The sequence below is a fragment of the Tenrec ecaudatus genome, chromosome 14, assembly GCF_050624435.1.
Source record: "Tenrec ecaudatus isolate mTenEca1 chromosome 14, mTenEca1.hap1, whole genome shotgun sequence".
NCBI classification, from domain to species: domain Eukaryota; kingdom Metazoa; phylum Chordata; class Mammalia; order Afrosoricida; family Tenrecidae; genus Tenrec; species Tenrec ecaudatus.
Window position 1 is genome coordinate 104,974,311 of NC_134543.1, and position 27,238 is coordinate 105,001,548.

Here is a 27,238-nt window from a genome sequence, read left to right on the forward strand (position 1 = left end):
ACAGCCTTCCAGGAGAGGAAAGGATGGGTTATTTGTGATGGAAAGAGACTCTGGATATGGAATTCCAGGAACCCTGAGTCTTAGGGTGGGTGGAGAAATTAGCATTTTACCCATATTCCTCTTCAACCTCCTGAGAAAAATTTGGAGACACTTCTATTTGCACTTTATTGGTTATGATTTAAAATTTCTCTCCCAACAGTCTTCCTCCTTAATGTAGACAGTTTCAGAACAGTTGGCCAAGGAGACATATGGTCAATGCTAAGACCCAGGAGGGCTGTGACCAGTCCTGGAGGCCCAAGGCTGTACTTCGACCTATAGTGAGATGAGGGAAAGGAGAAATGTCACAACTCTGCTCCATAGAAGCCATTGGCACCTGAAAAGTCGCTCTTCACTTTCAAGGGTCTCCCTTGGGTAGATTTGAAGTCGGACAACAGCAAGCTCGGGGTCATTTTCGAGTTCAGCTGGTGGAGGGTCAAACTGAGAATTTGGAGGGTCTCCAGTGCAATGGGGAGCTCACCCTGATGTTCTGGGCTTTCCTTCCCCTCGTGCTGGGCCCATGCAACAGCTTGTCGCTGCTCAGGACTCAAAAAGGCCATTTGCTCCGGGGTGACGGAGACAGCTTGGACACTGGTGAGACTAGATAACTGGGTGGGACTGAATACCACCTGGAAGAAGGGACAGGAATCAGTACATCCACTGGAGTCACCACCAGGCCCTGGCTTTCCTGAGTTCACCCTAGACCTAAGTTCACCAGTACGTACAGCAAATTTAGGAGCAGGGATGACCGAAATGGCAAGTGGAGTTAGACCTTGGATCTGCCCCCGCAGCAGTGCTGAAATGGCCAGGTCTGGGATCCCAGCTGTTGAAGTAGACATCCATATCTTATCTGGCCCCTTCTTCAAACTGAGAAACCTCTTTTAATTACTCTCAAAGCACCCTATCCACAGACTTTCCAACATGTCCCCAACTTCTGAAGTAGACCTTTCCTCAGAACCCCCCACCTTAAGAATTATCTCCATCTAATCCACCTCCCTCCTAGGGAGACCAATCCCCGACGGCTAGTACCAGCCAAGTCCCAGACTTTCCACCTGCTATTGTGCCAACTTCAGTGAAGATCTCAGGCCCCCAGTTACTGACTGGACCGAAGCCACCAGGCAGTACAAGGAGCTGGGCCAGCACTTCTAGTTGCTCCTCAGAGCACTGGAGAGGCAGGTGGCCCAGGAATAAGGCTGCTTGACTGTGGAGGAGAAGAACTCAGCTTCAGTGATAGGACAATCGATCTAAAGCAGGCTTCCAATAAGTCCCTCCCATAGCCCCTCCATGACCCTCTCCTGCCTGGTCACCACCTCTAGAACACCACTCACAACCCCCTCCACACGTGACCTAAATTCCCAACTGCTGATAAGCTGCAGCTCCTCCGGCCGCAGTCCACAGAGGGTGTAACCCAGGGCCGTCAAGTGAATGAAGTCCAGGTGGCTCACGTGCCGGCCACTTTGCCGCAGGAAACTGGAGACCACGATCCGGAGCTGCAGGTGCGGGTGGCAAGGAAAATCCACAAGACAGGAAGAAATATCACAGGGAGTTCATGGAAGGGGGAGAGATCAAAGAATGGATGGGTGCCATTGGATGTTTATTATTAAGTCCTGAAGATCCAATAGCTATGGGGAAAGTGAAGACAAAACACATTCAGGAGGCAAGAGGGAGTATTATGTGTGCAGGGCCTCAGAGGGAATAAATTATAGTCCCTCAGGTTACTAGGATAGGGTCTTAGAACAGAAAGAATGGCCAGGTGGGTCACAAGAAAAAATTCCTCATGCTCCAGGTGGCCTGGAGGCATAAGTCCATGGCCATGTTTCTCAACCTGTGGGTCGAAGGACCCTTTCACAGGGGTCACCTGATTCATAACAGTAGCAAAAGGACAGTTTGAAGTAGAAACGAAAATAATTTTATGATAGGGGGGGTCACCACAACACGAGGAACTGTATGAAAGGATCTCGGCAGGAGGAAGGTGGTCTATCAGGTAGGTGCTGTTGGGGAGGAGGCAAGGTGTCACCTGGGCGGAGCTCCAGCCATCTAGCTGTCCCAGGGTGCTCAGCACTCCCCAGTCCACCAGTGTCAGCTCTTGGAGTTCCCGATCTCCTAATCCTATTAAGAGCCGACCCAGCTGCAGGATCTGTTCTGGACGGAATCCTCTGGGGGCACCCCACAACTAGGAGAAATAGAGGAACTATGTGAAGGGAAAAGGCACTTGACTAGGGAGTCAAAATGCTGAGTCTCAGTTGGCCTCTGAATTTTGCTGTATAACTCTAGGCAAATCACTTGCCTTCTCTGGCTCTTTTGTTTCTTCAACTGTAAAATGAGTAGGTTATTCACAGTGTTATTGCAAGACTGTAGAATCTCAGTAGGAAAGAACAGCAAAAGTTCACGAGTCCATGAGGTCTAAACTTGCTGTGCAACAGACTCACACACGATGGGGTCTGATTCCAAAAAGATGCCCAGGGCCCATCCCCAGAGATTCTTACTCAGTCAGTCTAACATAGGACTTTGCATCAGCATTTTAAAAACCTGCTCCCCAGGATGACTTTGATTTACACTCAAATTTGCTTACCTCTCATCGCTCTACCCATTGTACCGGCTCCCTCTCCTCAATCGTCACACGCTTTCTTCCGACTTGCTATACAACCTAATTCTTTATTTCCCATTTCTCCCTTCCTCTCACCAATTCTTGTGTCCCATGCCACCCCCAGCTAGTTTTTTGTTTTTCCATCTCCAATCTCACTTGATTTCTTCATCCCTAACCTGCTTTGCCTTGCCCATGGCTGCCCGTAGTTCCTCAGGCCCAAGTCCTGGATCTGCTGCAAAGAGTGCCAGGCAGTCTTCAAAGTCTGTGAGCTCCATCTCTGCGATCTGGGTTGCAGACCAGGCTGCTGGAAACGTCCCCCGAATATCTGCACAATTTGGCACCGGTTCTGAAGGGGAAAGGAGAGCCACGGAGGGTCAGTGTAGTGCTAACATATGCCCACATTGAGATCAATCCTTTTATATACTGACCACTTCTAGAATGACCGCTCACACATCGTTGGTGGATGGGGCAATGCAGGTAACATAGGCAGAGGGATTATTGTAATGTGAGACTTATAGGACTTGAAGGATGGTAGAACAAGAGGTACTAAAGAGAACAAGTTTCCCTTTTTACAGGTGCGAAGGTTGAGGCCTAGATGTTTCCCAGGAATTTAATAGCAGGGCTGGGATTAGAATCTAGATCCCTAGCTCTTTCCTACATCCCAGGATCTCCCCAGTTGAAGCACTCCTTGTTTAGCCAAGCCTAGACCTGAGCTAAGGAGCCCTGGGTGGCATAGTGGATTATACCAGTAGGCAGTAGGATAGCCCTGGTGGTATAGGGCAGGCTGCTAACTAACTACAAGGTCAGCAGTTCAAATCCACCAGCCTCTCTGAAGGAGAAAGGTGAGGCTTTCTGCTCCCATAAAGAGTTACAGCCTCAGAAAGTCACAAGGGCAAGTCTATGCAGGTCCTATAGACTCCATGGCAGGGAATGAGACCTGTGCTATCTGTCGTCAGGGATACGAGAATAAGAAAAGGAGCATCCTAGGTCAAAAACACATGGGTCATAAACTCCCAGAACTAAGGATGCTGGAACTAGAAGAAACGCTGCAGATTATCCTAACAACTCCTTGCTTTTCTAGACAGAGAAAGAGGTTTGCAAATCTGCTCCAAAGGCACACTGTGAACCCAGAGTCTGGCGTGTGCTGTTGGCTCTTCTTTCTTGGTCACTGCTGGAGGTCTGGGTGATGAGGGCACTACCTGGGAGATATTCTGCAACCGGCCGGACAACCCCAGACACTAGGGCTGCTTTCTTGGGAGCCAGGTCTGGTCCCCCACACAACTGCCCAGCTCTGCTCTGCTCCCAGCTCTGCTGCTCCGCTAGCAGCCGCTCCAGAGTCTCAGGGCCCAGGATCTCCTGCATGACGTGGGGGAGGCAGGATGGGAGACCAGGATCAGTTGCTGCAGCTGTTGAGTCCAAAAGCCTGTCTCTGTTTAGCAGTCTCGCCCAGCTCCAGGCTGCACATTCTTTCCTCCCCCCCACCCCCCTGCAATCCCTATGTACTTAGATCCCCAGAACCAGCTCACCAGTCTCTGGTTATGTTCCTCCTCCCTCCCTGTTCCTGCACCTTACCCTGGGGATCAAGGAAATGGCCTCAGCAGAGAGAGTAAAGACTAGGCGTCCAACTTGTTCTACTTCATCCTGGCTCCACAACTCTGGCTTCCTGGGAGACAGAAAGAAGACCAGGGGCTGGAAAACGAAGGGAACTGGGAGGAACAGGAAAAAGGGGAAGTGGACATGGTAGGATTGGGGACTCAGGGGCCCAAGGGACCTCAAGCACGTGGAAGGAGCTGCCACTGATGGTAACGTTGGAGCGGTTGGGCTTGGGGCAGATTGAGTTGGCATGTGACACTCCTAAAAACCATACCCAAGAAGAGGCTCCTGCAACAACAGCCATCCCAGCTCAGTAGCAAATGACTCTCCCAGGCAGTAGTCCTGCAGCTGACTGAGACAGGAGAGCAAGGTCTGTAGAGGGATCCGTCGTGTGCTTTCTATCCCCAGGAATCCAACCAAGGGGCCCAGTGCGTCCAGCACTTCCCTTGAGACCGGAGTCTCCCCTGGAGCCTGGGAAAGGGCAATAGAACAATGCCACCTCTGACCCAGAGTACCAGATTCTCCCAGCAAGACACTAGTCCCCTTGACCATCTCTTGCCTCTAACTCTCAGCATAAGGCCCTGTGCTGGCCTAGGTCATGATTTTCTTTCTTACATGATGGGCTCCGGCAAGAGCAGACAGAGAGACTAGAAAAAAGCAATCTAAGAGATTTTGTAGAAAAGTACGGAGTAAGAACAGGGAGTATGAAACAGGCTACTGAGTATAACCCAGAAGCAGATCTGAGGGGTGGACAGCAGAACCTGGCTGGCAGCAGGGCATCACCAGAGGGGCAAGACTTGCCAAGGGCAGAAGGTTTGTATTTGGTAAGGGTGGGGGGCAGAAAAGTTATTCCCCAGGTTGTCCCCTCATAATATTTGCCAAACCCAACGTGCTGCTTGCTAACGCGTGGTCAATGGCTAGGTACTTGGAGGTCAACTGCTCAAAGGTTATCTGCCTGAAGGTTATCAGCCATCTAGCGCAATCAGACCCCATAGAGCAGGGGTCCTCAAATATTTTTAACAGGGGTTCAGTTCACTGTCCCTCAGACCCGTTGGAGGGCTGGACTATAGTTTAAAAAAAAAAACTATGAACAAATTCCTATGCACACTGCACATATCTTATTTTGAATTAAAAAACAAAATGGGGCAAAAACACCCGGTGGGAGGGATAAATGTCCTCGGCGGTCCACATGCGGCCTGCGGGCCATAGTTTGAGGACCCCTGCTATAGAGCATAATCTGTCCCTCCCTAAGTAGAACCCATTCCCTTCTAAGGAGGATAATGGATTGTTTCCCTGAAGGAGAGCCCAGACACCTAAGGTCAACATTTTGACTCCAGAGCCCACCCATCGTGTTACACATGTTTTACATATGCGGTTACCTGTAATTAGGGGGGCTTGCACACCCCCTGAGTGTATATAAGCTTGCTTGGAAATATGTTCCCTCTCTCTGCATGGCGATCCCAGAGGTGATCACTGGGATGCTTTATCTTGTCTGATGTCTCCTTAATTCTGCCCCTCGATTACACAACCGCCCCTTAGACCCATTCAATTGTGGGGGCTGGAACCCCACAGATAAGGTAGACAGTTACCAAGCTCTGTAGTGCTTTCTCTGCCAGGGCTGCTCGATGAGGTGGGGTCAGTGCCAGCAGCTGCTCTGGGGCTCCTTGTACCAGATCCACTACTAACATAATGGACTCATTGGTCAGTCTGTCCATTAGGCGGATCCTATAGCAATTAGGTAAAAAGGGCATTCAGGAAACTAACAAAGTCAAGAAGGGATTATAGAACCTTCTATTTCTCAGATAGGAGGTCATACTAACCTGGACCCTGTGGGCCTACACAGGCACTGACATGAAACAATCCCGGATCCTAGTCTAACCTTTGGTGCTTAAAGGGAGAGAACAAAGGACGGAGATATTGCTAGTCTTCCAGAAACATAAATGATAAACAATTCTATGCGATCTAGTTGACTCAAATGGTTGCTTGTGAAGTATCATTCCATGTTCCTCACTTTGTAGACTGAAATATTGAGCTTCAAAGAGAGCAAATAGTTGGGTCCATATTCTCAACGAATATTCTTTCCACAGTACCCTCTTTCCTCTGTCTGTGAGGCAGTTCCCTCTCTTCTGGGTAGAGCTATACCATTGACAAGGAGCCCTGTGGCACCGTGGGTGTTGCATTCTAACAGAAAGGTCAGTGGTTCAAACCTGATAGCTGCAACACGGGAGAAAGACGAGACTGTCTGTTTCCAGAAAGATTTACAGTCTCTAAAACTTAAGGCAGAGGTTCTCAACCTGTGAGTGGAGGCCCCTTTGGGGGTGGAGTGACCCTTTCACAGGGGTTGCTTAAGACCATAGGAAAAGACACATTTCCCATGGTCTTAGGAACCGAAACAGCATTTGTGGGTTAATTGGGGTACTTTTTGTTTGGGCCGGGTCCGAACTAGGCAGCCCTGTTTGGACTAAACTGAAGCAGGTCGGGCCTGCATGTGCTTCCTGCACATCCCAAAGGTCAGCAGCAGATAGATAACCAGAGAAACCAGATGCTCTGGGTTCAAAGAAAGCCTCAAGGAGTGGACAAAGCTAATTGCCATACATTCCTCATCACCCTTTAAAAACCCTTGACCCCAGCTGCTCAGCACGACTTCCCTGACCTATTGGCCTAGGTCAGGAGCTTCCCCTCCTAATACAGCTATTCTGTTTCTGCTCTCCCTTGTCCTGTCAGTTATGTCTGTCCGGCTCCCTCCCTGTACCTCAGTTTCACCTTTACACTTTTAGTACCCCTTTTTTTTCACAAATTAGAAATTCAGACCTTTTGACCTGTGGTCCAGGATCCTCCACTCACCATGGTCCTTGAGATTCTAAATTCTTAATCAACACACTTAAATGGAGTTAAATGACATTTTTAAAAAACTGTACCCATCCTATACTCTGCATTGTGTCTAGGATTGTCAACTCTGGACTTGGGCTAAGTAATACAAGAGCCAAAATCTCTGGAGTGGTCTAGAAAAACGGAAGGCTGGAATGAACTGGTTTTTCCATCCTCCTCTCCCCGAAAGGTGTGACCCTAATCCTTTCCTATTCCAACTTCCAGTTCAGATGGCAATGGCATTGGTGGGGGCTGAAATGAAAAAGCATATGCGTGAGAAGCAGCTCATGAACTCCTAGGCTCTCTGGCTGGATGGAGCCTTAGGTTCACCTAAGTCTCTCTTGCTTCCACCTCGCAGGTTCACCTTGAATCTGCTTTACAATATACCCCTATGGGATCATCAAGCTTAGGAAGAATAGCTACGAATATGGGGAACCCACTATCTAAATTTTCCATACATTGTCCAAGAATCCGCTGTTCATCCATTCATTTCAGTTATGTGCAATGGGATCACTCATAAACATTCAATCTATTTCTTACTTGAGAGCCCCCTCAGGTATTTGAAGGCCCTTAATGTATTTTCACATTTGGGGGTGCATTTTCTCTTTTAGCTGCACCTCTGAACACATTGAGAGCAACCTCCTAAACAGACTACAATCCTCTGGGACAGAATTCGACCACTACATCACTTGTTTCAGAGACTCTAGTAATGTTTCCTAGGCTACTTTAAGATTATGTGGCAATCCTATCACTATGCTGTCACGTTTAGTTACCCCCCCCCATCCCCCCCACCCTCCCACCCCCATGCTGGGGACCGAATTGTGAGAGCCAGTGTGGGATGCAAAAGCATAGTTCCCCAGGTTGTCTGCAGCTTGCTAGCACCAGGTGGGCAATAAACTACTTAGCTGGTTTTTGTCCTTGAGGGCAACAGCCATCTAGGGCAATCAGACACTATTGTCTGTCCCACCCTAGGTGGGGCCGACTCCCTGCTGAGATGGATAGTGGATCATTTCCTTGAAGGAGAGCCCAGAGACAGGTCAAGCCAACTCAAGGACAACCAAGGGTAGGCTTTCACCTTGAATCTAGGCCCGTCCATCTTGTCACACGTGTACTCCCAGTGATGGTCCTTCTGATTGCATGTATCCCACTAGCTTGTCTCCCTTCGATTGATGTATGCCGACTATCCAATCCCTTCCCTTTATGATGTAATCAGGGGGGCTTGAACATCCCCTGAAGTGTATATATACCACGATTGGAAATCTACTCTCTCCTCCTGTGCTCTCTGTGCAGACCTGGCTGCTGAGATCATGACTGTCCCGGAGGTGAGCGTGCTACCATGAATTGTGTCTGGCTTCTGTTATTCTCTCTCCTATCTCCCATGACTTTACCAGGATCTTCATATAGAATAAGCACCGAATCGCACCTACGAACCCCTGGGTTGTTAGAAGCTGGTTTACTCGGACAAGCCAGTCCATATGTACAGCAACTTCGAACAAGTCCTCTGCTTGGGGTTATAAGTGACCTCAGGGAACCATCAGCAGGAAATCACCACCTCTACAGCACTTCTGAAGGGATGGTAGTCTACCGCAAGTTGGGCATTCTGCGGACCTAAGATCTTCAGCCTGAGCACTTACGGTAGATCAAGGAGCAGCCTGGTGTCCAGCGCACTCAGCTCAGGCCCCAGGGCTGTCAACTCTGGCTCTGGCATTGCTAGTCTCCGCTGTAGCTCCTCCCAGATACAGATTCTCTGTGGCACACGGCGGAGAAGCAGGGTCAGGGCAGAGCTGAACATGGACTGAGCACAGGGACCCACAGACCCTGCCTCCCTGCTCCCATTAACCCCCAAGTATCTCCTCTCACCAAACCTCCTCGAACACCAGTGGGCAGTTGATAGATCAGATACACCACTTCAATGAAGTCTGCCATTGAGTTGATCTGCTGCAAAAACTCACAGGACATGCCCCCTGCCAGAGTGCCTAGAGTCCTGTGGGTGTACGGGTGAGCGGGAGTCCATTCAACACATGCCACAGCCTGTCCGCTCCTTGATATCGATGCTCTCAAAATAAGCCCAGATGCTTATGGATGGTCACTTACTATTTGAGCAAGTGCATTTACATAAGTATATAAGTATTCCTATTTGGCTCACCCCAACATTAGTGCTGTTTTTCAGAGGTGTACATTATTAGTTTATTAGCAATAAACTGAGACTAGAGCCCCACAACTTGAGGTTCTGAAGCCAACAGCTCTATTACTGTGGGTGCCTTCTTACTCCTGCTTATTCCTGCTTGGCCAGGAGCTCTGCAGTCCCGCTGAATTAAATTAGCAGCAGATCTCTATAGGGAGCTTGCATCAAGCCAGGCACTCTGTTAAATACCTTACTTGCTTTATCTCGTTTAATTTCCACAATGGCTACCTGTGGGGTAGATGCCACTGTCATCCTCATTCTAGAGAAGGTAAGAGAGTTCGTTGTCTCATGATTATGAATGCGGGTCTTCTGACTCCTAATCCTAAGATTCGGAGAAGATGAGGAAGCATAGGAGCTGGGAGAATGAGTGACCCCAAGGCTGGGACTCTGGGTCTTCTGACCTCGTGCCCATCCTTGCATATCACGTGGTGCCCACACACTTGGTAAGTGCTCAGAAAAGTATTCACTGAATTAAAGTCACTGCTCAATCACTGCTCATCACACGTTACTCACTGAAGCGTTCTAAGGGTTGGGTTGGCGGGCACCTGCATCTTCTTCCAGAGAAACTGTGCCTACAAAAGAAAGAGGACCTTGAACTAACTACAGGCTTTTCTTTCTTGTTGTGGTTTTTGTTTTTTTTTTTGACATTGGTTTTTTATTTTGTTATGGTTGTTTTGTTGTATATTGTTGCTTGGTTTTGCTCTGTCTTGTTTTTGTGCATATTATTATCTCCTCAGGTCTGTAGGCTGGATGAACAATCTGGAGGAGAAAACAATGGGACCTACAGTTCCGGGGGGACATGGGAGAGAGGAAGGTGGGGAGAAGGGTAGTGGTGTTCACAAACCCAGGGACAAGGGAATAACAAGTGATCCAATTTGGTGGTGAGGAGGGTGTAGGAGGCCTGGTAGGGCATGATCAAGGGTAATATAACCAAGAGGAATTGCTGAAACCCTGGTGGGGACTGAGCATGATAGTGGGACAGGAGGAAAGTCAAAGGAAATAGAGGAAAGAGCTAGGAGGCAAAGGCCATTTATAGAGGTCTAGATAAAGACATGTACATATGCAAATATATTTATATATGGGGATGGGGAAATAGATCTATGTGCATATATTTATAGGTTGAGTATTAAGGTAGCAGAAGGACATTGGGCCTCCACTCAAGTACTCCCTCAATGCAAGAATACTTTCTTCTATTAAATTGGCATTCTATGATGCTCACCTTCCCAACACAACCACTGAAGACAAAGCAGGTGAATAAGAAAATGTGGTGAAGAAAGCTGATGGTGCCCAGCTATCAAAAGATATAGCGTCTAGGGTCTTAAAGACTTGAAGGTAAACAAGTGGCCATCTAGCTGAGAAGTAAAAAAGCGCACATGGAAGAAGCGCACCAGCCTGTGCGATCACGAGGTGCCGAAGGGATCATTTATCAGGCATCAAAAAACAACAAAAAAAATCATATCATTGTGTGCTCACCTGCAATATAGGATTGCTGAAGACAAATGGGTGCATAAGCAAATGTGGCAAAGAAAGCTGATGATGCTCAGCTATCAAAAGATATAGCATTTAGGGTCTTAAAGGCGTCAAGGTCAATAAGCGGCCATCTAGCTCAGAAGCAACAAAGCCCACATGGAAGAAGCACACCAGCCGGTGTGATCACAAGGTGTGAAGGGATCAGGTATCAGGCATCAAAGAACAAAAAATCTTACCATAGTGAATGAGGGGAGGAGTGCAGAGTGGAGACCCAAAACCCATTTGTAAGCCACTGGACATCCCCTTACAGAAGGGTCTTGGGGAGGAAATGAGCCAGTCAGGGTGTGATGTAGCAACTATGAAAAATACAACTTTCCTCTAGTTCCTAAATGCTTCCTCCCCTCCCCCCATCTGTCATGATCCCAATTCTACCTTGCAAGTCTGGCTAGACCAGAGGATGTAGACTAGTACAGATAGGAACTGGAAACACAGGAAATCAGGGCCGATGATCCCTTCAGGACCAGTGGTGAGAGTGGTGATGCTGGGAGGATAAAGGGAGAGTGGGTTGGAAAGGGGGAATGGATTACAAGGATCTCCATGTGACCTCCTCCCTGGGGGACAGACAACAGAAAAGTGGGTGAAGGAAAACGTTGGGCAGGGCAAGATATGACAAAATAATAATTTATAAATTATCAAGGGTTTATGACGGAGGGGGCAGCGGGGAGGGAGGGGAAAAAGGAGGACCTGATGCCTGGGCTTAAGTGGAGAGCAAATGTTTTGAGAATGATGAGGGCAATGACTGTACTAATGTGCTTTATACAATTGATGCGTGTTTGGATTGTGATAAGAGTTGTATGAGCTCTTAATAAAACGAATAAAAAGAAAGAGGAACCTCTTCCTAGCAGACATATTGTCCAAAGACCCAACACGCTATGGACCCAGATCTGTCTCTCCGCATTGTGAGCCCCACCAGCCTCTCCCACTCCCCCAAATGCTCGCTCCTCTCAGAAAAACAAAAACCTCACTGTCATTGAGTTGATGCCGACTCATAGTGACCCTAGAGGACAGAGTAGAACTGCTCCTGTGGGTTTCCCAAACTATAACTCTTTACAGGAGTAGAAAGCCTCGTCTTTCTCCCACGGAGCGGCTGGTGGCTTCAAACTGCTGTCTGTGGGTTAGCAGCCCAATATGAGAGAGAAATGGAAGGAAAGAAGCAGAGGTAGAAAGAAAGGAAGGGCAAAGTAAGTCACAGTGTGAGTATAAGGGCTTCAGATGAGATAGATGGTAACATTAAAATGTGAGCTTTTTTGATAGTAATATCATTTAGAAGTAATTAATGCATTATTTGGTGAACCAACATCTTCCAATCGATGTTACAAAATTTGCAACATTTTCACATGTTGTTACTAAAAATCCATTATATGTGAAGGAGAGTCTAGTTTTAAGGTTATAGTACAAAAAAAGTTTATTGATGTGAGTATTCATTTTAACTAATCTTGAAGAAACTATCACTTGTCAACTCAGCTGTATCTGGAATGATATTAAAATCTTTTTCTCCTTAACTGAAAAATACCACCTGAAGTCTCCTTAAGATCAACTTAGCTAGTAAAGACTTCCTGCCTGGGAATTATGCTATTTTAAGACCAATCCATACATACATCAGCTGTGTCAAGCACATTTGTCCATCCGTTGCCCTCATCATTCTCAACATATTTGCTCTCCCCTTAAGCCCTTGGCATCAGCTCCTCATTTTTTTGAAGACCAATCTTTTTGTGATCAAATTGACAATACATATTTGAAAGATTAGATGGGGCGATGAGCTTGTAAATGAGAAAGAGAGAAAAGAAAGAGTGAAAATGGTTGTGCAACATGAAGAATGTAATCAGTATCGCTAAATTGCTCACATAGAAACTATATGTTGCTTTACTAGGTATTCTCTCAGCAAAATAAATTTTTGAAAATCTTTTTCAACTATTAAAACAAGAGGAGGAAAGAAGGCCTGGGTAGTGCTGAAAGAAAGGGGAAAGGAGCAGAGTGAAGGAGGGCCATCGAGAGAAGTGGGGAGAATTACCTGCTGTTCAGACCAGAGCACCTCCCGGTAGCGCCTTCGGTCAGCCAGCAGAGCTGCGGCATCCAGCTGGAGCAGCTTTAATGGGAGCAAGGGAAGCAGACAATCTGGCCAGGTGGTGGCGCTGGGCTGTTGGTGGTGATGGGCAGATCAATGGCGTGGCAGGTGAGAGGGTCTGGACTCAGCCCTCTGAGAAGGGGAGCCACAGGGCCAGGAAGGGACCGACGTTAGGACAGGGTTAGAGTGGCATTTGCCCCTGTAGAAATATGCACACCTGAGTGCCTCGCATTTGGTCAACTGTTTGGCCCAATGGTCCTGGTTTATAGACACCTGATGGATTAAACATCCCTCAGCCTCTCTGAGCCTTGGTCTTTCATCTGAAACTGGGTAGTTGGCCTGGGAGCCTTCTCAGGCCCTTCTGAGACAGGGTGGCTCATGATGCCCTGGGTCTGAGACTGGAGAGCTGCTGGCATCTGGGTGGGTGCAGAGCTAACTCTCAGGGCCACTGCAGGGAGTGCGCAGGGCAGCACCAGTCACAGAAAACTGTCCTGTGACAGGAAGAGGCTCTCGGACAGGAGATCCCACACGTACCTGACCGGGGATGCACACAGCTGCACCGGTGCCTGGTGAACCCGTATTTCTCAGGCCATCTTTCACCTGCACAATAATTGGGAGTCTGTGTGTTTAAGAGACACGGAAAGGAGGCCCTCCCAGGCCTAGGGAAGATCAGTCCCATCCTCCCTGGCACTGTCTTACCCGGAAGCTCTGCAGCAGTGCTGCCCTCTGGCAGGCTGAGAGGCGGGACAGTTCAGGAGCCAGACAGGGACAGGCTGCACTCAGCACTCTTGGAGGGATGGAGTGCAGTGTCTGCGGGCTTAGGCCAGGCAGCAGAGGGTGCAGGGAGCAGAGCTCTTCCAGGGACAGCTGGGGAGAAAGACAAGAGGCACGAAGAAGAGGGCCCGTGGGTGGGGAAGACAGCACACCTGACACTGCAGGGCAGCAGGTGTGAGGGCACCGGAAGGGAGGGAGGGGGCAGGTTGGGAGCCAAGAAGAGGGAGCAAAGCGAGACAGACCTCCAGAGGTCAGGGAGAAGTCGCAGTCACTGTACTCACATCGTGCCTTGGGAGGAGCCGTCCAAGCAGCAGAAGGGCCTGAGGCGGTGGGGGTGGGGGTGACAAAAACAATAGCTCTCAAGCGCCAGTGCCCAGGCCCTTGGCAGAAACCCATCCTCTTTACTGGACTGGCCCAGCTTCCGCTAGAGCAGTGGTTCTCAACCTTCCTCATGCCGCAACCCTTTCATACAGTTCCTCATGTGGTGGTGACCCCCCCCAACCATGAAATTATTTTTATTGTTCCTTCATCGCTGTTATGAATCGGGCTACCCCCGTGAAAGGGTCGTTTGGCACCCAAAGGGGTCGCGGCCCACAGGTTGAGAACCGCTGTGCTAGAGGGACAAGCGTCCGCAACATGTCTCCTAGCGGCCCCTCCCAACAAATGTCCCAGAGTGACAGCTCTCCACCAGTCCAGTGACCAGGCTGGTTCAAGGCCCTTTGTTTGATCTAAGGAAGGTTGGGGGTGAGAAGGGGGTGGGAAGGGGGAGGGGATCCTCCTAGAGGAGGAATTCACCTCCTGTGCTCACCCAGGGCAAGGAGGCCTCAGGGGGGCTGATGACATCCCTGAGTGTGAGTCTCTTCAGTTGGGGGGGATCCAGGGATTGGAGGGTGCATGCCTGGGAGTGGGACAGGTAGGCCCACCTGGGCAGGTGTGATACTGGTTCCCTGCAGGGCAGGAAGCATGGCTCTGAGTTGGGGCTCTGACAGCTCCTGCAGGAATCGGAGGCCCAGCTGAGGAAAGAGAGGGGCCCAGACCCGTAGCTCTGGGGGGCTCAGCACAGTTCCTCCAGCTGAGCGCAACACCCCCAGAAGTTCATACGCCACCTACAACCAAGGAAGGTTTCAAACTGCAGAGAGAAGACGTAAGAACCTTGAACCTCCTCTCACCCTACATCTGGAGTTTGCAGGGCCTGAACTGGTTCTAGCAGGGACACCGTCCATCCTCATAGATTCAGGGGCAGCATGGAGTCTTGTAGGTCAATGCCAACAGGCTTACCCGTCCTTGTGGGCTGAGGGTCCCGTTGGCCGCACATTCCAACAGCCCCCGTTCTACTGGTCCCATCGGGTCATTCAAGGGTACCAGGCTCTGCAGCTCCTCTGGGCTCAGGAAACAGGCGAGGGACCCCAGCCTGTGGAGGACATAAAACTGGCCGTTGTGGGGTCACTGAGGCTTGGACTAAGGCGGGGATCATGTGGGTGCCTGGCATAGGCATTCTGACCACAGAAGTACACGGGCATCACAGAGCAAAGAAGCTTCTCTCTTCGGAAGCCCTGGACTGCCTGGACCCACTGCCTAATCTCTTGCCCCTTCCATTCAAGGACCTCAGACCATTGTGACAGCTGTACCTGCCTCTCTCTTCCTCTCCCACCCTGACCTGGATCCCTGATTCCACAACCACTCACCTGCGTACCTGCTCCTCCCCATCCTGGACACTCTGGTTCACCAGACTGCGTAGCACATGCCGGGCGTGCCCTGGACCAAGGCCTGCCCCGGGCCAGCTATCCTCCAGGGCCTGGATCTGAGATGGGGAAGGTCAGCTCATGGTGAACTACTGTAGGATTCTTGTTGGGAAGGTCCCACAACGAGCCATGCTAGCGCAGTCTGTCCCACCTTGCAGAAGAGAAGCGAGTCAAGCAAAGAGGGGGATTCTTGTACCTGGTGAGGGCTGAGCTGCAGAAAATTCTCCAAAGGGAGGTGGGGAAGCAGAGGCATTACTGCCCACAGCAGCTCCTGGGACCAGGCAGGCACCTCTCCAAACAGCTCCGGGGCCAGCAGTCTCTTTGCCAGAGCCTCCTTCTGTTCAGGTCTCATTTCTGGGCTGTAATCCCGGATAGCAGCCAGGCTAGAAAGAGAAATGGCCCTGTTCCAACCTGCTCTCCTTTGACCTGTTGCAACTCCCTGCTATGAACACTGAGGAGACTGTCTCTGGTTTCACTAGAGAAAGAATTCAGCCAGGGGCTGCAGGCAGCAAGGGACTGGGGACAGAAGCAGGCTGGGTGGTGTGGGGACCATACACAGTGTCGTTGGCCAACAGGGACGGTGGGAAGCGCATCAAGTCAGAGACAGCCAGGAAAGGGATGAGCGGTGACAAGTCAACGAAGAGCTGCGAAGTGAGGCGTGGATACCGCTGAAGCAGCAAGGCTGTCAGACGGCCCAGAGCTGGCTCCTCGGACGGGGGTACCTGTGTGGGCATGGGAACGGATGCTGGTTCCGGAGAGGTTCAGTATCCTTGCCATCACCTCCCTTAAGTCCCTCCTTCCACTGAGGCAACCTCTTTGCACATCAGGTCTAGATACTCTTCAGTGCCAGATTGCCTCTCCATCCTTGTTCACCTCTCCCTCTATGCCTACCTGTAGCTGGGCCCAAGACCGGTGCATGAGTGTCAAGAAGCTCTGAGCGGCCTCCCTCTCTGCTGAAAGCACCAACTGCTGGAGATTTTCTGGGGGCATGTGCAGGTACTCCTAGGAATTGGGAGGGCATGATGGACAGGGACCACTCAGCCCACCCACCTACCCCTCCTGCCCACCCTCCTCCTGTTACCTGCATGAGAATCTGCAGGGCCCAAACACTCTTCTCCCTCTGGAGCAGATCCCACAACACAGGCTGGTGGGGAGATAGACAAGATGCCAAGAAAGCTATCTTCTCTGTCCTTCTGTAGCTTCCCCAGCCACTGCCACTCCACTTGCTAGGACACTTATCCTTCATCTGAAGCGAGTATGCATGTCTCCTCAGAGATCAAGCTCTGGGAGGGGTCAGGAACCACATCTCTAACTCCTGTCCCTTCTCCAATGTGAGCTCCACAGTTAGCTCAATACATGCTTGTAGCTGTGCGTCAGATTACTGTTGGTCCGTCTTATCCCGGGCCTTGAGAAAGGTCGCCTCTCATACGAAGTAAGGAATCTTTATACAGGCCATCCAAACCAAAAATCAAACTCACTGCCATCAGTCAATGCTGACTCACAACAACCCCTGTGAGTTTCTGAGACTGTCACTGATTCCCAGAGCAAGGATTTTACTGAATGGACTACAGAATATACATATTCTAGCCCTTCACTCTACAGAGAAAAAACTGAAACCCAGAAAACCAAATCACTTGCCCAAACCAATGTGTGGCAGAGATGAACCTAGAATGCAAGTCTTGCTCTGTGGTATCCCTGAATTTTTTTTCTTCCATTTGTGTCTTATCCTCCTATCCTCCATCAGCTTCCAATTCTCATTCTCCAGGAATAGAATTAGAGCCCTCAAATTTGACCAGTTATCCCTTGAGCAGAAAAAGGGAGAGTCAAAGAGCCAGAAAACATAATAATGACCTAACTGTTGTGGCATATTTCTGTCCCATGCTGAACATGGTAAAGGGGCTGAACCTGCAAAATACCGGAGCAGAATATTCTAAAGAGAAGCTCGAGAAGACAAAACCTTATCATGAAATAAGCAAAAACCTGGAGTTAGGAAACCAAAACGGAAGAACACACTTGGCATTCTTCCAGTTGAAAGAACTGGGGGGAAAAGAAAAAAATCAAACCTCAAGTTGCAATATTGAAGGATTCTGAGCAAAATATTGAAAGATATGGGAAGCAGCTAAGGAAGATGGGATGGGTTGAGAGCAAATGCTATTATATTCACAATCATGCAGTAGCAAAAATCCACATTATTGCTGATGCATAGATAAACATGCAAGCTGGACAGGGGTGGGAAGGAAAATGAGACTATGTCCATGAACATAGCTAGGTTTGACAGAGGATAGTTCTATGGATATGTTTCTCTGTGCTTCAAATACATCCATGAGCAGGAGTGTATACAGGGAAAAAGTTATGGAAAATTCTTAGTCATAACCAAACACTTTATGGAAATGAGTTGCTGGGTGTGAGGGCTCAGGACCATAGTATTGGGGGACGCCAAGGTCAACTGGCATCACACGGTCCACATAGACAATGTTCTGCCTCCTGCTTTGGTGAGTAATGACTTTGGTCTTAAAAGTTCAGGAGCAGCCATCCAAGGTGCAACTACTGGCCTTTCCTTGTCCAGAGCAGAGAAGAGTGAGGAAAATCGGAGTGGCATGGAAGCAATGAATCCAGTAGATAGAGAAACCACATGAATTTCAGTCTCCACAAGCTGAGGCCATAAATAGATGGTGCCTGGCTACCACCACCCATCATGGAAAGGATCACATTAGAAGATCCTGGGTAGAGTGGGAGAAAAATGTGGAGCAATACTCAGTCATTTTTTAAAAATCCAGCTTACGGGTCATATAGAAAGTGGTGGAATCCCCAAGACAATGGTCCTTCGTCACCCATTAGCCCTGGAACTAAACTGACTCCCTTTGCTGAGTTTTCAGCCAGAAAACACTCACTGCCATCATGCTGAAACTCAGAGTGTCTCTATAGGACAAAGTAGAACTGCTCCATAGGGTTTCAAAGACTTTAAATAAATCTGTACAGGAACACACAGCCTCATTAGTCTCCCACAGAGTAGCTGGTGGGTTTGAACCAGCAACCTTCTGTTAGCAGTCCAATGCTTAAGCGACTGTGTCACCAAGGCTCTAGCCAAACAATAGTGAGGTTTCTAAGGGGAACAATCATACCAGGGAAGTACTCACTCTTCATCGCTTTCAACCATTTGAGATTAAGAGGGCAGCATCTGCACAGGGAGAGAGAGTTCAGAAGCCATAAGGGTTAAGACAAAAGGAGGAATGAACCCAGGGAACGCAGGGAGGAAGTGGTGCTCCATTGTGAGGATGGCGATCAATGATATGAAACCAAAGACGTATGAATTATTGAATGAAGAAGTGATTTGCTCTGTAAATCTTTCCCCGATTCACTATAAACCTGCTTTCAAAAGAAAATAGAAAGAACACCTAGAGTCACTGAACCGAAAACAAATGATCAAGGTCCCACAATTTTAAGAGCTGATGGTGTTGAAGGAAGAAGCCCAAGTTGCACTAAAAGCATTCGTGAAAACCCAGCCTCCGGGGATTGATGGCATGCCAATGGAGATGTCTCACCGACGGAAGCTGCACTGGGAATCCCTCAGTAATCTATGCCAAGAAATTTGGGAGACAGCTACCCAGCCAACCAACTGGAAGAGATTCCCATTTGTGCTCATTCCAAAGGAAAAAATGCAACGGCATGGGAAAACTTTTGAACAATGCCATTCATATCAGAGAAAAGTAAGATTTTGCTGCTGATATATATATTTTTAAATGGTTACAGCAGGGTATCAACAGGAAACTACCAGCAGTTCAAACCAGCTTCAGAAGAAGTTGTGGAATGAAGAATATAATTATTGATGTCAGGTGGATTGTGGCTGAAAGCAGAGAAGACTAGAAAGAGGTTGACCTGTGTTTTATTGACCACGCGAGGGCATTCAACTATAGATCAGAACAAATTATGGACAACATTTTGAAGAACAGAAATTCCAGAATTCTTAATGATGCTCACGCGGAACCTGTGCATACATCAGGAGGAGGTCAGAGCCAGGGGAGACCGCCTCGTTTAAAATCAGGAAAGGTGTACTTCAGAGTTGCAGCCTTTCACGCTACTTGTTTGATCTCAGCTGGGCTAAGAATTTGAGAAACTGGACTGCACGCAGAACATGGCATCAGATTAGAGGAAGACTCAGGAGCACCCGGGAAAACGTAAATGACACGACCTTGCTTTCTGAAAGTGGAGTGGACTGAAAGCTCTTGCTGATAAACAGCAAAACCTTCAAGATGGATTAGGCCCTCCTCTGAGCTGAGCTCTCTGCCCTGAGTGTAATTGGCCCAACAGATCCTGTCCAAGTCCCTGTATGGATTGAACCGGTTTTTCTTTTTCTTTTTTTGGTCTATTTTTCCCATTTTTTCTTAAATTTTTTATATTTCAGTTTTAAATCATTTTATTGGGGGCTCATACAACTCTAATTACAATCCATGCATCCATCCATTGTGTCAAGCACATTTGTACATTCATTGCCATCATCATCCTCAAAACATTTGCTTTCTACTTGAGCCCTTGGTATCAGCTCCTTATTTTTCCCCTCCCTCCCCGTTCCCCCTCCTTCTTGAACCCTTGGTGGTTTATAAACTATTATTATTTTATATAAAAACGGAACGCTTCACGAATTTGCGTCTCATCCTTGCGGAGAGGCCATGCTAATCTTCTCTGTATTGTTCCAATTTTAGTATACGTGCTGCTGAAACATTTAAAAAAAACATTCTAAAGAGAACCTAAAACCAAACTCACGGCTGTCAGTCAATCAAGTTCATTTTGATTCATAGCAACCCTACAGGGCAGGGTAGAACTGTGCCTGTGGGTTTCATAACTCTTTACAGGAGCAGAAAGTAGAAAGCTTGTCTTTTCCCCTGAAGAGAGGCGACAAGACTAAGACAAGAACTTGTCTACAACCACACCTGCTCGCAGAGACTTGTTGAGACATGTTTGTTTGGACTGAACCTCTGCATGTATGAACCGGCTCTCTTCTTTATGCAATCTTACAACCTCCTGAAGCAAGCAGTGCCATTACGCTTCCCAGTTTATAGACTATTGTTCAGGTTAAATAACTTGCCCAAGCTTGGCCACAAGCCTAAACTGTAAAGGGCCCGATTCCAGAGCCCTGTGCTGAAACCACTGCCCTATCTCCCTCGCCTCTCAGCAGGAAGGACTTCCTTTGGCAGTCCCTCCTCAATTCCAGGAGCTTCCCGCGTGGTGATTCACTCACACTAAAGCAGGCCAGCAGCTCCATCTTGCTCACTCCCGAGTCCGGGCTCACAGGAGGGTCCAGGCCCAGTGAGGTCTGCAGCTCCTCCTGCTCCAGGTACTCCCCGACGGTCCGCAGAACGCTCCGCCGGCCCTCTGGGCGGAAGGCGTCCCAGAAGGAACAGTTGTCTGGGAGACTGGAGAGCAGCAGGGCCTGGCCCAGCATCCCCTGGGCCTCGGTCCCTCCTGCCCCTGGACCCAGGAGGAAGGTCAGCAGACGAAGGACATAGTGTATGCGCGTGGTGTGGGCAGGGGCTGGCACAGACGACTGACAGCGGGGCAACTGGGCTAGCAAGCCAAGCAGGAAGGGCCCGGGAGCCAGGCAGAGTGGAGATGGGCCCAGCGGGGGCAGGGAGGGCAAAAGGGGGCCCAGGAGGCCATCGAGGAAGCAAGTGTCGTTGCCTCCACGACTGATTCTGCACTGGCCTGCGAGCCAAGGCCAGAAGGGCACAAGGGCCTCATACATGGTGTCATTGATACAGACCATCACCAGGAAGCTGCCCCCATCTGGGCAGCGCTCCCCACAGGGGCCGGTGCGGCAGGGTGGGAAGTCAGTGATATCCGGAGTGGGGCCCTGGCACACGTGGTGAACCCAAGCCTGGTTGCTGGGGGGTACAGCTTGCAGACTTGCCTCCCCACACATCCGCTCAGCCCATAGAGTCTCGTTCTCTAAGAAGCAGCCCCAGAAGATGTCTGGGGTCAGGGGGACGGGCGGCAGGCCTTCAGGGCAGCTTGTGGGGGGCGGGAGCAGGCCAGCACATAGCTGCTTTACCAGGCGGCGGTTAGCACCCGACAAGGCTGAGAAGGAGAGGTTGCCACAGACGGCCTCAAGGAACTGATCAGGAAACTGGTCATGGCAGGCCTGGAGCCAACCTTGGGCGCCTGGTGCCCAGGAGACAGCATACCACACCGCAGTCTGGCAGATGGCAGCGGTGCTGGGAGGGGGCTGTGGGGTGGCGGGCCTGGCATGCTGGCAGAGCAAGTGGATGGAGAAGTTGGAAATGCTGTAGGAGGGTGCGGGGCCTGAGTGGTTCTCGCAGAGGGCCTCCACAGAGATGGCTCGCCGCTGGCGAGGGCTGATGTGGGCCACAGGCTGGGATGCCCTGGGCAGAGGCACCCCCGTGCTCAGGCAGTGGAGGAGAGCAGGGGGTGGGGGTGGCGATCCAGACAGAAAGCCCAGCGCCTGGACGTCCCAGGAGAGGTTGTGCCGGACGCCCCTGGGTGCAGAGGGAGGAGCAGACAGAATCTGATCAGTTCATATTTCCTCCAGCTGAAGATGCTTGCTTACCCTGGCCCTGAGCCCTGCAGCAGAGCCTGTGGCAAGGTCCTTGGGAGTGCGGTGTCACTAGCTTGAATGGTAGGGGGGGCGCGGGGAGCAAGCTATATCCCGCCAAGGTGCCAGTTGCCTCAGGAGCAGCCCAGATGAAGTCCCTTGTTTCTCCTTCTTCAAATGCTTAAACATAACCTCGGTCGGTCTCCTATCAGGAAATCTGTCTAGCAACTGAATGTGTCGAATTGTCCTCTGGCGCGGTTGGGATGGGACGGAAATATTAAGGGGTTTAGGACTCCAGTCTTGAACTTTCTCCATACCCTTCTATAGCAAAACAATACAATTGCCGTCGAGCGGATCCATCTTTAGTAGCCAATGTTCACTAAGCCCAGTGTGCCAGGCAGTATTCTAAGTGGTTCGTTCATCTAGTGCCCACTCCTTCATCCTTGCCACAATCGGGGAGAGGAAGCAGGGAAAGAGTATGGCTGTCCTGAGTCATGGCGAGGGAGAGCGAGGCAGAGCGGGGACACCCACGCAAGCAGCCACACTCCACAACCACTGAACGCCACTCTTCCCCCTAGTTTTTGATTCAGCTTGGGAGGCTGATACCTTCCGGATTCCCCAGCCCCAATCCTTCCCAACAGGTCCCCTGTGACTTACCAGAGGAGGAGCTGCCGGAGGTTAGCTGGGGGGGTGGGGCAAAGTAAGGCAGATGACTGCCCTGATCCCACTCTCCTGGCCCAGCCACAACCCAGCCCCAGCGCCAGCAGCACTCACCTCCCTGGCACTGCCCATTGGCATCAGGTTCTGGTTGTCCCAGGACGGAAAAGACCTCATCCTGCAGAGAGCGAGTGACACGGAGCAGCCCCTCCTGGAAGGCAGCGTAGAGGGGGGCCCCCACTGTGCGTAGCAGACCTCCCCAAAGAGCCTCCTCAGAGCCCAGCTCCTCTGTCGGTGCGAGCAAACCCAATAGCCCCTGCAAAAGGTGAGGGGCTGGTTCCCTCCCATAGAGGTCTGTGGCATTGAGCAGGTCCACACCGGCCTGCACCTGCACCAGTGCCTGCCAGCGTGTGCCTTCCAACAACACCAGCAGAGAAGGGAGCCAGTCAGCCACCAGGACGCAGTCAGAGGGCCCATCTCGGGTGCATGGAGGTCGAGTAGGGGCCGGAGGACCTCCAGGAATTAAGGCTCCCAAGAGCACTTCTGCGAGTCCGGCCAGCACACCGGCCTGGTGCCCCAGAAAGTCCCGGGGCGTCTGCTCCTGTCCCAGCAGGGCCAGCACATCCCCCAATAGTCCAAGCATTGGCTCCCAGTCCCGGCTGCCTCTCAGTGTCACTAGGAAGTCATGGAGCCGGAGGGCAGGGGGCTGGAGAGGTGGGGGCTCTCCCACTGGACCCTCCCCCATTCTCCCAAGCTCAAAGGATGTAGAAATATTGGCCAGGAACGTAGAGAACTGTGAGCGGCTGAGGAAACTCTGGGGTGCCTGATCCAGGGCCGAGAGCAATGACTTCAAGAGGGAGAGACCAGGGTCCAGGGACCGAGACCCCATAGGGGTCAGAGTCACTGTCAAGAAAGAAACCAGAGGTCATTGAAAGGGTAGAGTTTAGAGGCCCAGCCCTGAGATCCCAGTTGCCTGCCTGGATCTAAAGATGAGGTGAAGGAGCTGGTGAGCTGGGCCCTTTTCTCCCTTAGGACCAACCTCTGCCCCTTGCCCTTGCCCCTTGATTTATTTTTAAAATCGAACCTGTTACCCTCTTTCCAGCACCCATCCTCTTCACCCCCAGCTCTCCTCCCTGCCCTCTCACCGGAACAGGACAGCAGCAGCAGCAGCAGGCCAGGCCAGGGGCTCGGAGCCATGTTTCCAGGGGAGCACCGGTGCTAGAGGTGGGTTCTGGTCATTCTCATCTTGCGTGGGACACAGGCAGCCTGAGGCCCGGCTGACACTGCAGGGTGGACTTTCAGGAAACAGTATCTGTAATCCGACAGCAGCTTTGTCACCTGAGCCACGGACTATCTGATCCTTCGGCTTTAGAGAAAGGTGTGTTGCTGTGAGAGGAATCAGTGATAGGGGATCTCAGGGGGCCCTTGGAGGAACTCAAGACGACAGCTTGCAGTAGGAGGCAGGGATGCAGAGGGGTGGGTAGACAGGGAATTGGAGAACTGGGGCCCAGGGGCGTGATCTGGGCATTGAGAGAAAAATATGAAAAAGAAAACAAAGCAAGTACACAGGTGCTAAGAAGCCATCAACACCGAACTGTAGGATTTAAGGGAACTGAAGAAGAAAGAAGCCAGGTCTAAATATAGCAAAGGAAGGAAGACAGAGGTCTGGGACCAGAATGGAGCATTTGAGAAGAGATTTGGCTTCGACTCAGTACCCAGGACACCAAATGTCAGAGCTAGGGGGGATCCTGATCACCTGAGTCAAAGCTCTCATGTTATGGATGGTGAAACAGACCCAGGGAGGTGTGGCTTGCTCATTAGGCCATTCAAGTCACTCATGATTCCGCCCCTCTTGTCTTGGAGTCTTCCTCCTTGTGCCCCTAAGCACACACTGTCCACTTCATCACGAATGCGCTCTCAGGGTCATGGAATTGTCACGGTGGAAGAGACTGAAGAACTCTGGTAAAATCTTGTGATTTTATAGATGGCAAGGAGGAAACGGTGACCCACAGAAATGGAAGCACTTAGGCCAGGCCACACAAGGAACTGGGGATAGTGCTGCGATGACAAAGGCGAATCAAAGAGTAGGACCGGCGACGTGACCGATTGCATCGTTTTGCCAATGGTGCCCATCAAAAGGTACCACATCGAGTCTGAAAAGCAAAGAGGAGAAAGAGCATATGGCCTTTCTGGTTCCCGTTTCCAGTCCCACCTGCAATTCACCTGTATTTTTCCCTTTATTCTATGGTGCGTCTCTTAGAATACCCCCCTTTTGCTTGTAGTGTGGCCCTGGGTTGAAACCCTTATCCCAGCATTCATTGGCTGTGTGTCCCAGGGCACTTTCAAAGGCTCTCTGTGCCACCATGTCCTTTTCCGTAGGAAAGGAGACACTATTAGTACAGAGCTGTTGTCAGGATCAGACAATTCGTGTGAGGCACCGAGCACCGTGTCTGGTATCCGACAAATATTAAGCACCTGCCCTGTGCCAAGGGAAGTCCTGGTGGAGTAGGGGGTTGCAAAGTGGGCTGCTGACCCCAAGGTCAGCAATTCAAACTCACCAGCAACAACTTGGGAGAGAGGTAAAGAAAGGGTTTCTACTCTGCAAAGATTTACAGCGCCACCCCTGCCCCCCACCCCACCCCCTACCACCTACCCAGGGGGATGAACAACAGAAACCGGGTAAAGGGAGACAGCTATACATGTAAGATATGAAAACCATAATAATTTATAATTTACCAAGGGGACACGGGCAAGGGAGGGGGAAAGAGGAGCTGATATCAAGGGCTCAAATACAAAGTAAAATGTTTAGAAAATGATGATGGCAACATATGTACAAATATGCTTGATACGATTGATGTATGGAATATAAGAGCTGTAAGAGCCCCAATAAAATGATTTTAAAAAAGATTTACAGCCTCAGAAATCCATAGAGGCACTTCTAGTCCATCTAAAGGCTTGCTGAGTCAGAACGGACTGTCTGACAGTAAGTTGCCTGGTTTTGATTTTGTCATGTGTCAGGCCCGGGTACAGAAGAAACATTCACTAAATGTTAGCTATTGCTAATCTACATTAAAATCATTCTATTTGGGGGGGAAAAGTCATAAATAATACAGAAATTGTTACCAAGAAGTGGCATCTTGAGTGAAAGACCTTTGGAACAAATGTGGAACTAGTTGAGTCAAGCCCAGAGGGGAACAATGAGAATTCCCGTCATCCAGGAAGGAATGCTTCTTGGCAATCTGCATATCTAGATGATGCTCTAGTAAGAAGTTAGTTCCGCAGTTGCTAAGGGCTCATATTATGTGCCAACTGAGAAATATTAAAAGTGTTATCAAATGAAGTGAATCCCTTGTTGGATATTTGGGTCTAATTAGTGCAATGTCTTAAGGAATGAGGTGGAATGAAACCTAGGGATTCTCAGAGGTTTTAAACTTATGGATGCATAATTAATTTTTATAATATTAATTAAAAAATAAAATATATTTATATTCAATTTAAGGATATGGTTATACAGACAGATTATGATACAGCAAATTGCTACTGATTTAATAACCCCTTGTTGAATATAGAAAAAGTTACTTTGCTAACACAGTAAATAGAAGGTAAACTATGGCAACATTTATCTTTCTTTTCCACCATAGGAGCCCTGGTGGAATAGTGGTTATGTGTTGGGCTGTTAACCACCAGGTCAGCAGTTCAAAACCACCAGTAGCTCCTCAGAAGAAAGACACTTTCTATTCACAAAAGAGTTACAGTCTCAGAAACCCACAGGGGCAATTCTACCCTGTGCTATGAGCCAGAATAAACTTGATAGCATTGAGTTGGGATTTTTGTCTCCTCTTATTTTTTTTACATAGTTTGTTATAATAAAACAAATGCTATTTTTTTCCTTCCAAGTGAGAAAGCATTAAGTTCTAGTATGGAATATGTGGGTTGTGCAAACAGTTAACATGTTCAAAATGTTTGAGGTTTGAGTCCACTCCAAAGCGTGTCAAAAGAGAGGCCTGGTAATCTATCTCCCCAACAGCCCTTATTGAAAAGCCTCTAACAACAACAACAACAACAACAACAACAACAACAAAAGCCTCTAACACACATGGGACCGTCACGAATCAGAATCAACTTAATGATAACTGGTTGTATTGTACTTAGAGATATGCAATAATTAGAGAGCAAAACAAAAAATATATGTAGAAATTAAATCTTTTTTTTAAGTTTTATTTTCACAGAGTTCAAATAGCATACAATTTAATTATTCAGTCATATTAGGAAGAGTTCTGCAATCATCACAACCAATTTCAGAACATTCTCTTCTTGTACTTATTGCTATTTGCACCTCCCCTCCCCAAAAATCTTCCCCTCCAGTTCCCCTAGGTAATTATTAATCCAGTTACTGTCTCTATAGATTTACCTAGCCTGGATTTCAGATACAGAAAATCATATAAAACACAAACAGGAAAAAAAAAAAAACAGAAACCGGAAGCACACACAAAAAAACAAATAGCAATGACCCAAAAAAACAAACAAAACCAGACTCCCTGGGGGATGGACAACAGAAAAGTGGGTGAAGGGAGATGTTGGACAGAGCAAGATATGACACAATAATAATTTTATAAATGATCAAGGGTTCCTGAGGGAGGGGGAAGTGGGGAAG

The 27,238-nt window shown here is 49.3% G+C and overlaps 1 protein-coding gene and 1 non-coding gene across 2 annotated transcripts; both read right to left on the reverse strand.

Moving 5' to 3' along the window:
• Positions 1 to 223: 223 nt before the first annotated feature.
• STRC (stereocilin) lies at positions 224 to 23,781 on the reverse strand. Its single transcript, XM_075532299.1, has 29 exons — positions 23,730 to 23,781; positions 22,702 to 23,487; positions 22,585 to 22,609; positions 20,617 to 21,871; positions 16,462 to 16,524; positions 16,272 to 16,382; positions 15,936 to 16,102; positions 15,577 to 15,763; positions 15,324 to 15,439; positions 14,917 to 15,049; positions 14,562 to 14,744; positions 13,920 to 13,958; positions 13,564 to 13,731; positions 13,399 to 13,464; positions 12,811 to 12,936; positions 9,783 to 9,841; positions 8,945 to 9,068; positions 8,719 to 8,831; positions 5,806 to 5,941; positions 4,491 to 4,687; positions 4,196 to 4,286; positions 3,823 to 3,979; positions 2,800 to 2,969; positions 2,054 to 2,209; positions 1,384 to 1,526; positions 1,089 to 1,237; positions 762 to 859; positions 518 to 665; positions 224 to 312 (listed from the first exon to the last, which is right to left on the reverse strand). The coding sequence occupies exons 1-29, from the start codon at positions 23,779 to 23,781 to the stop codon at positions 224 to 226; spliced, it is 5,307 nt and encodes a 1,768-aa protein (XP_075388414.1).
• LOC142427007 (U6 spliceosomal RNA) lies at positions 19,998 to 20,100 on the reverse strand. The gene has a single exon (XR_012779854.1). It is a non-coding gene; the product is annotated as a U6 spliceosomal RNA (small nuclear RNA).
• Positions 23,782 to 27,238: the final 3,457 nt, after the last annotated feature.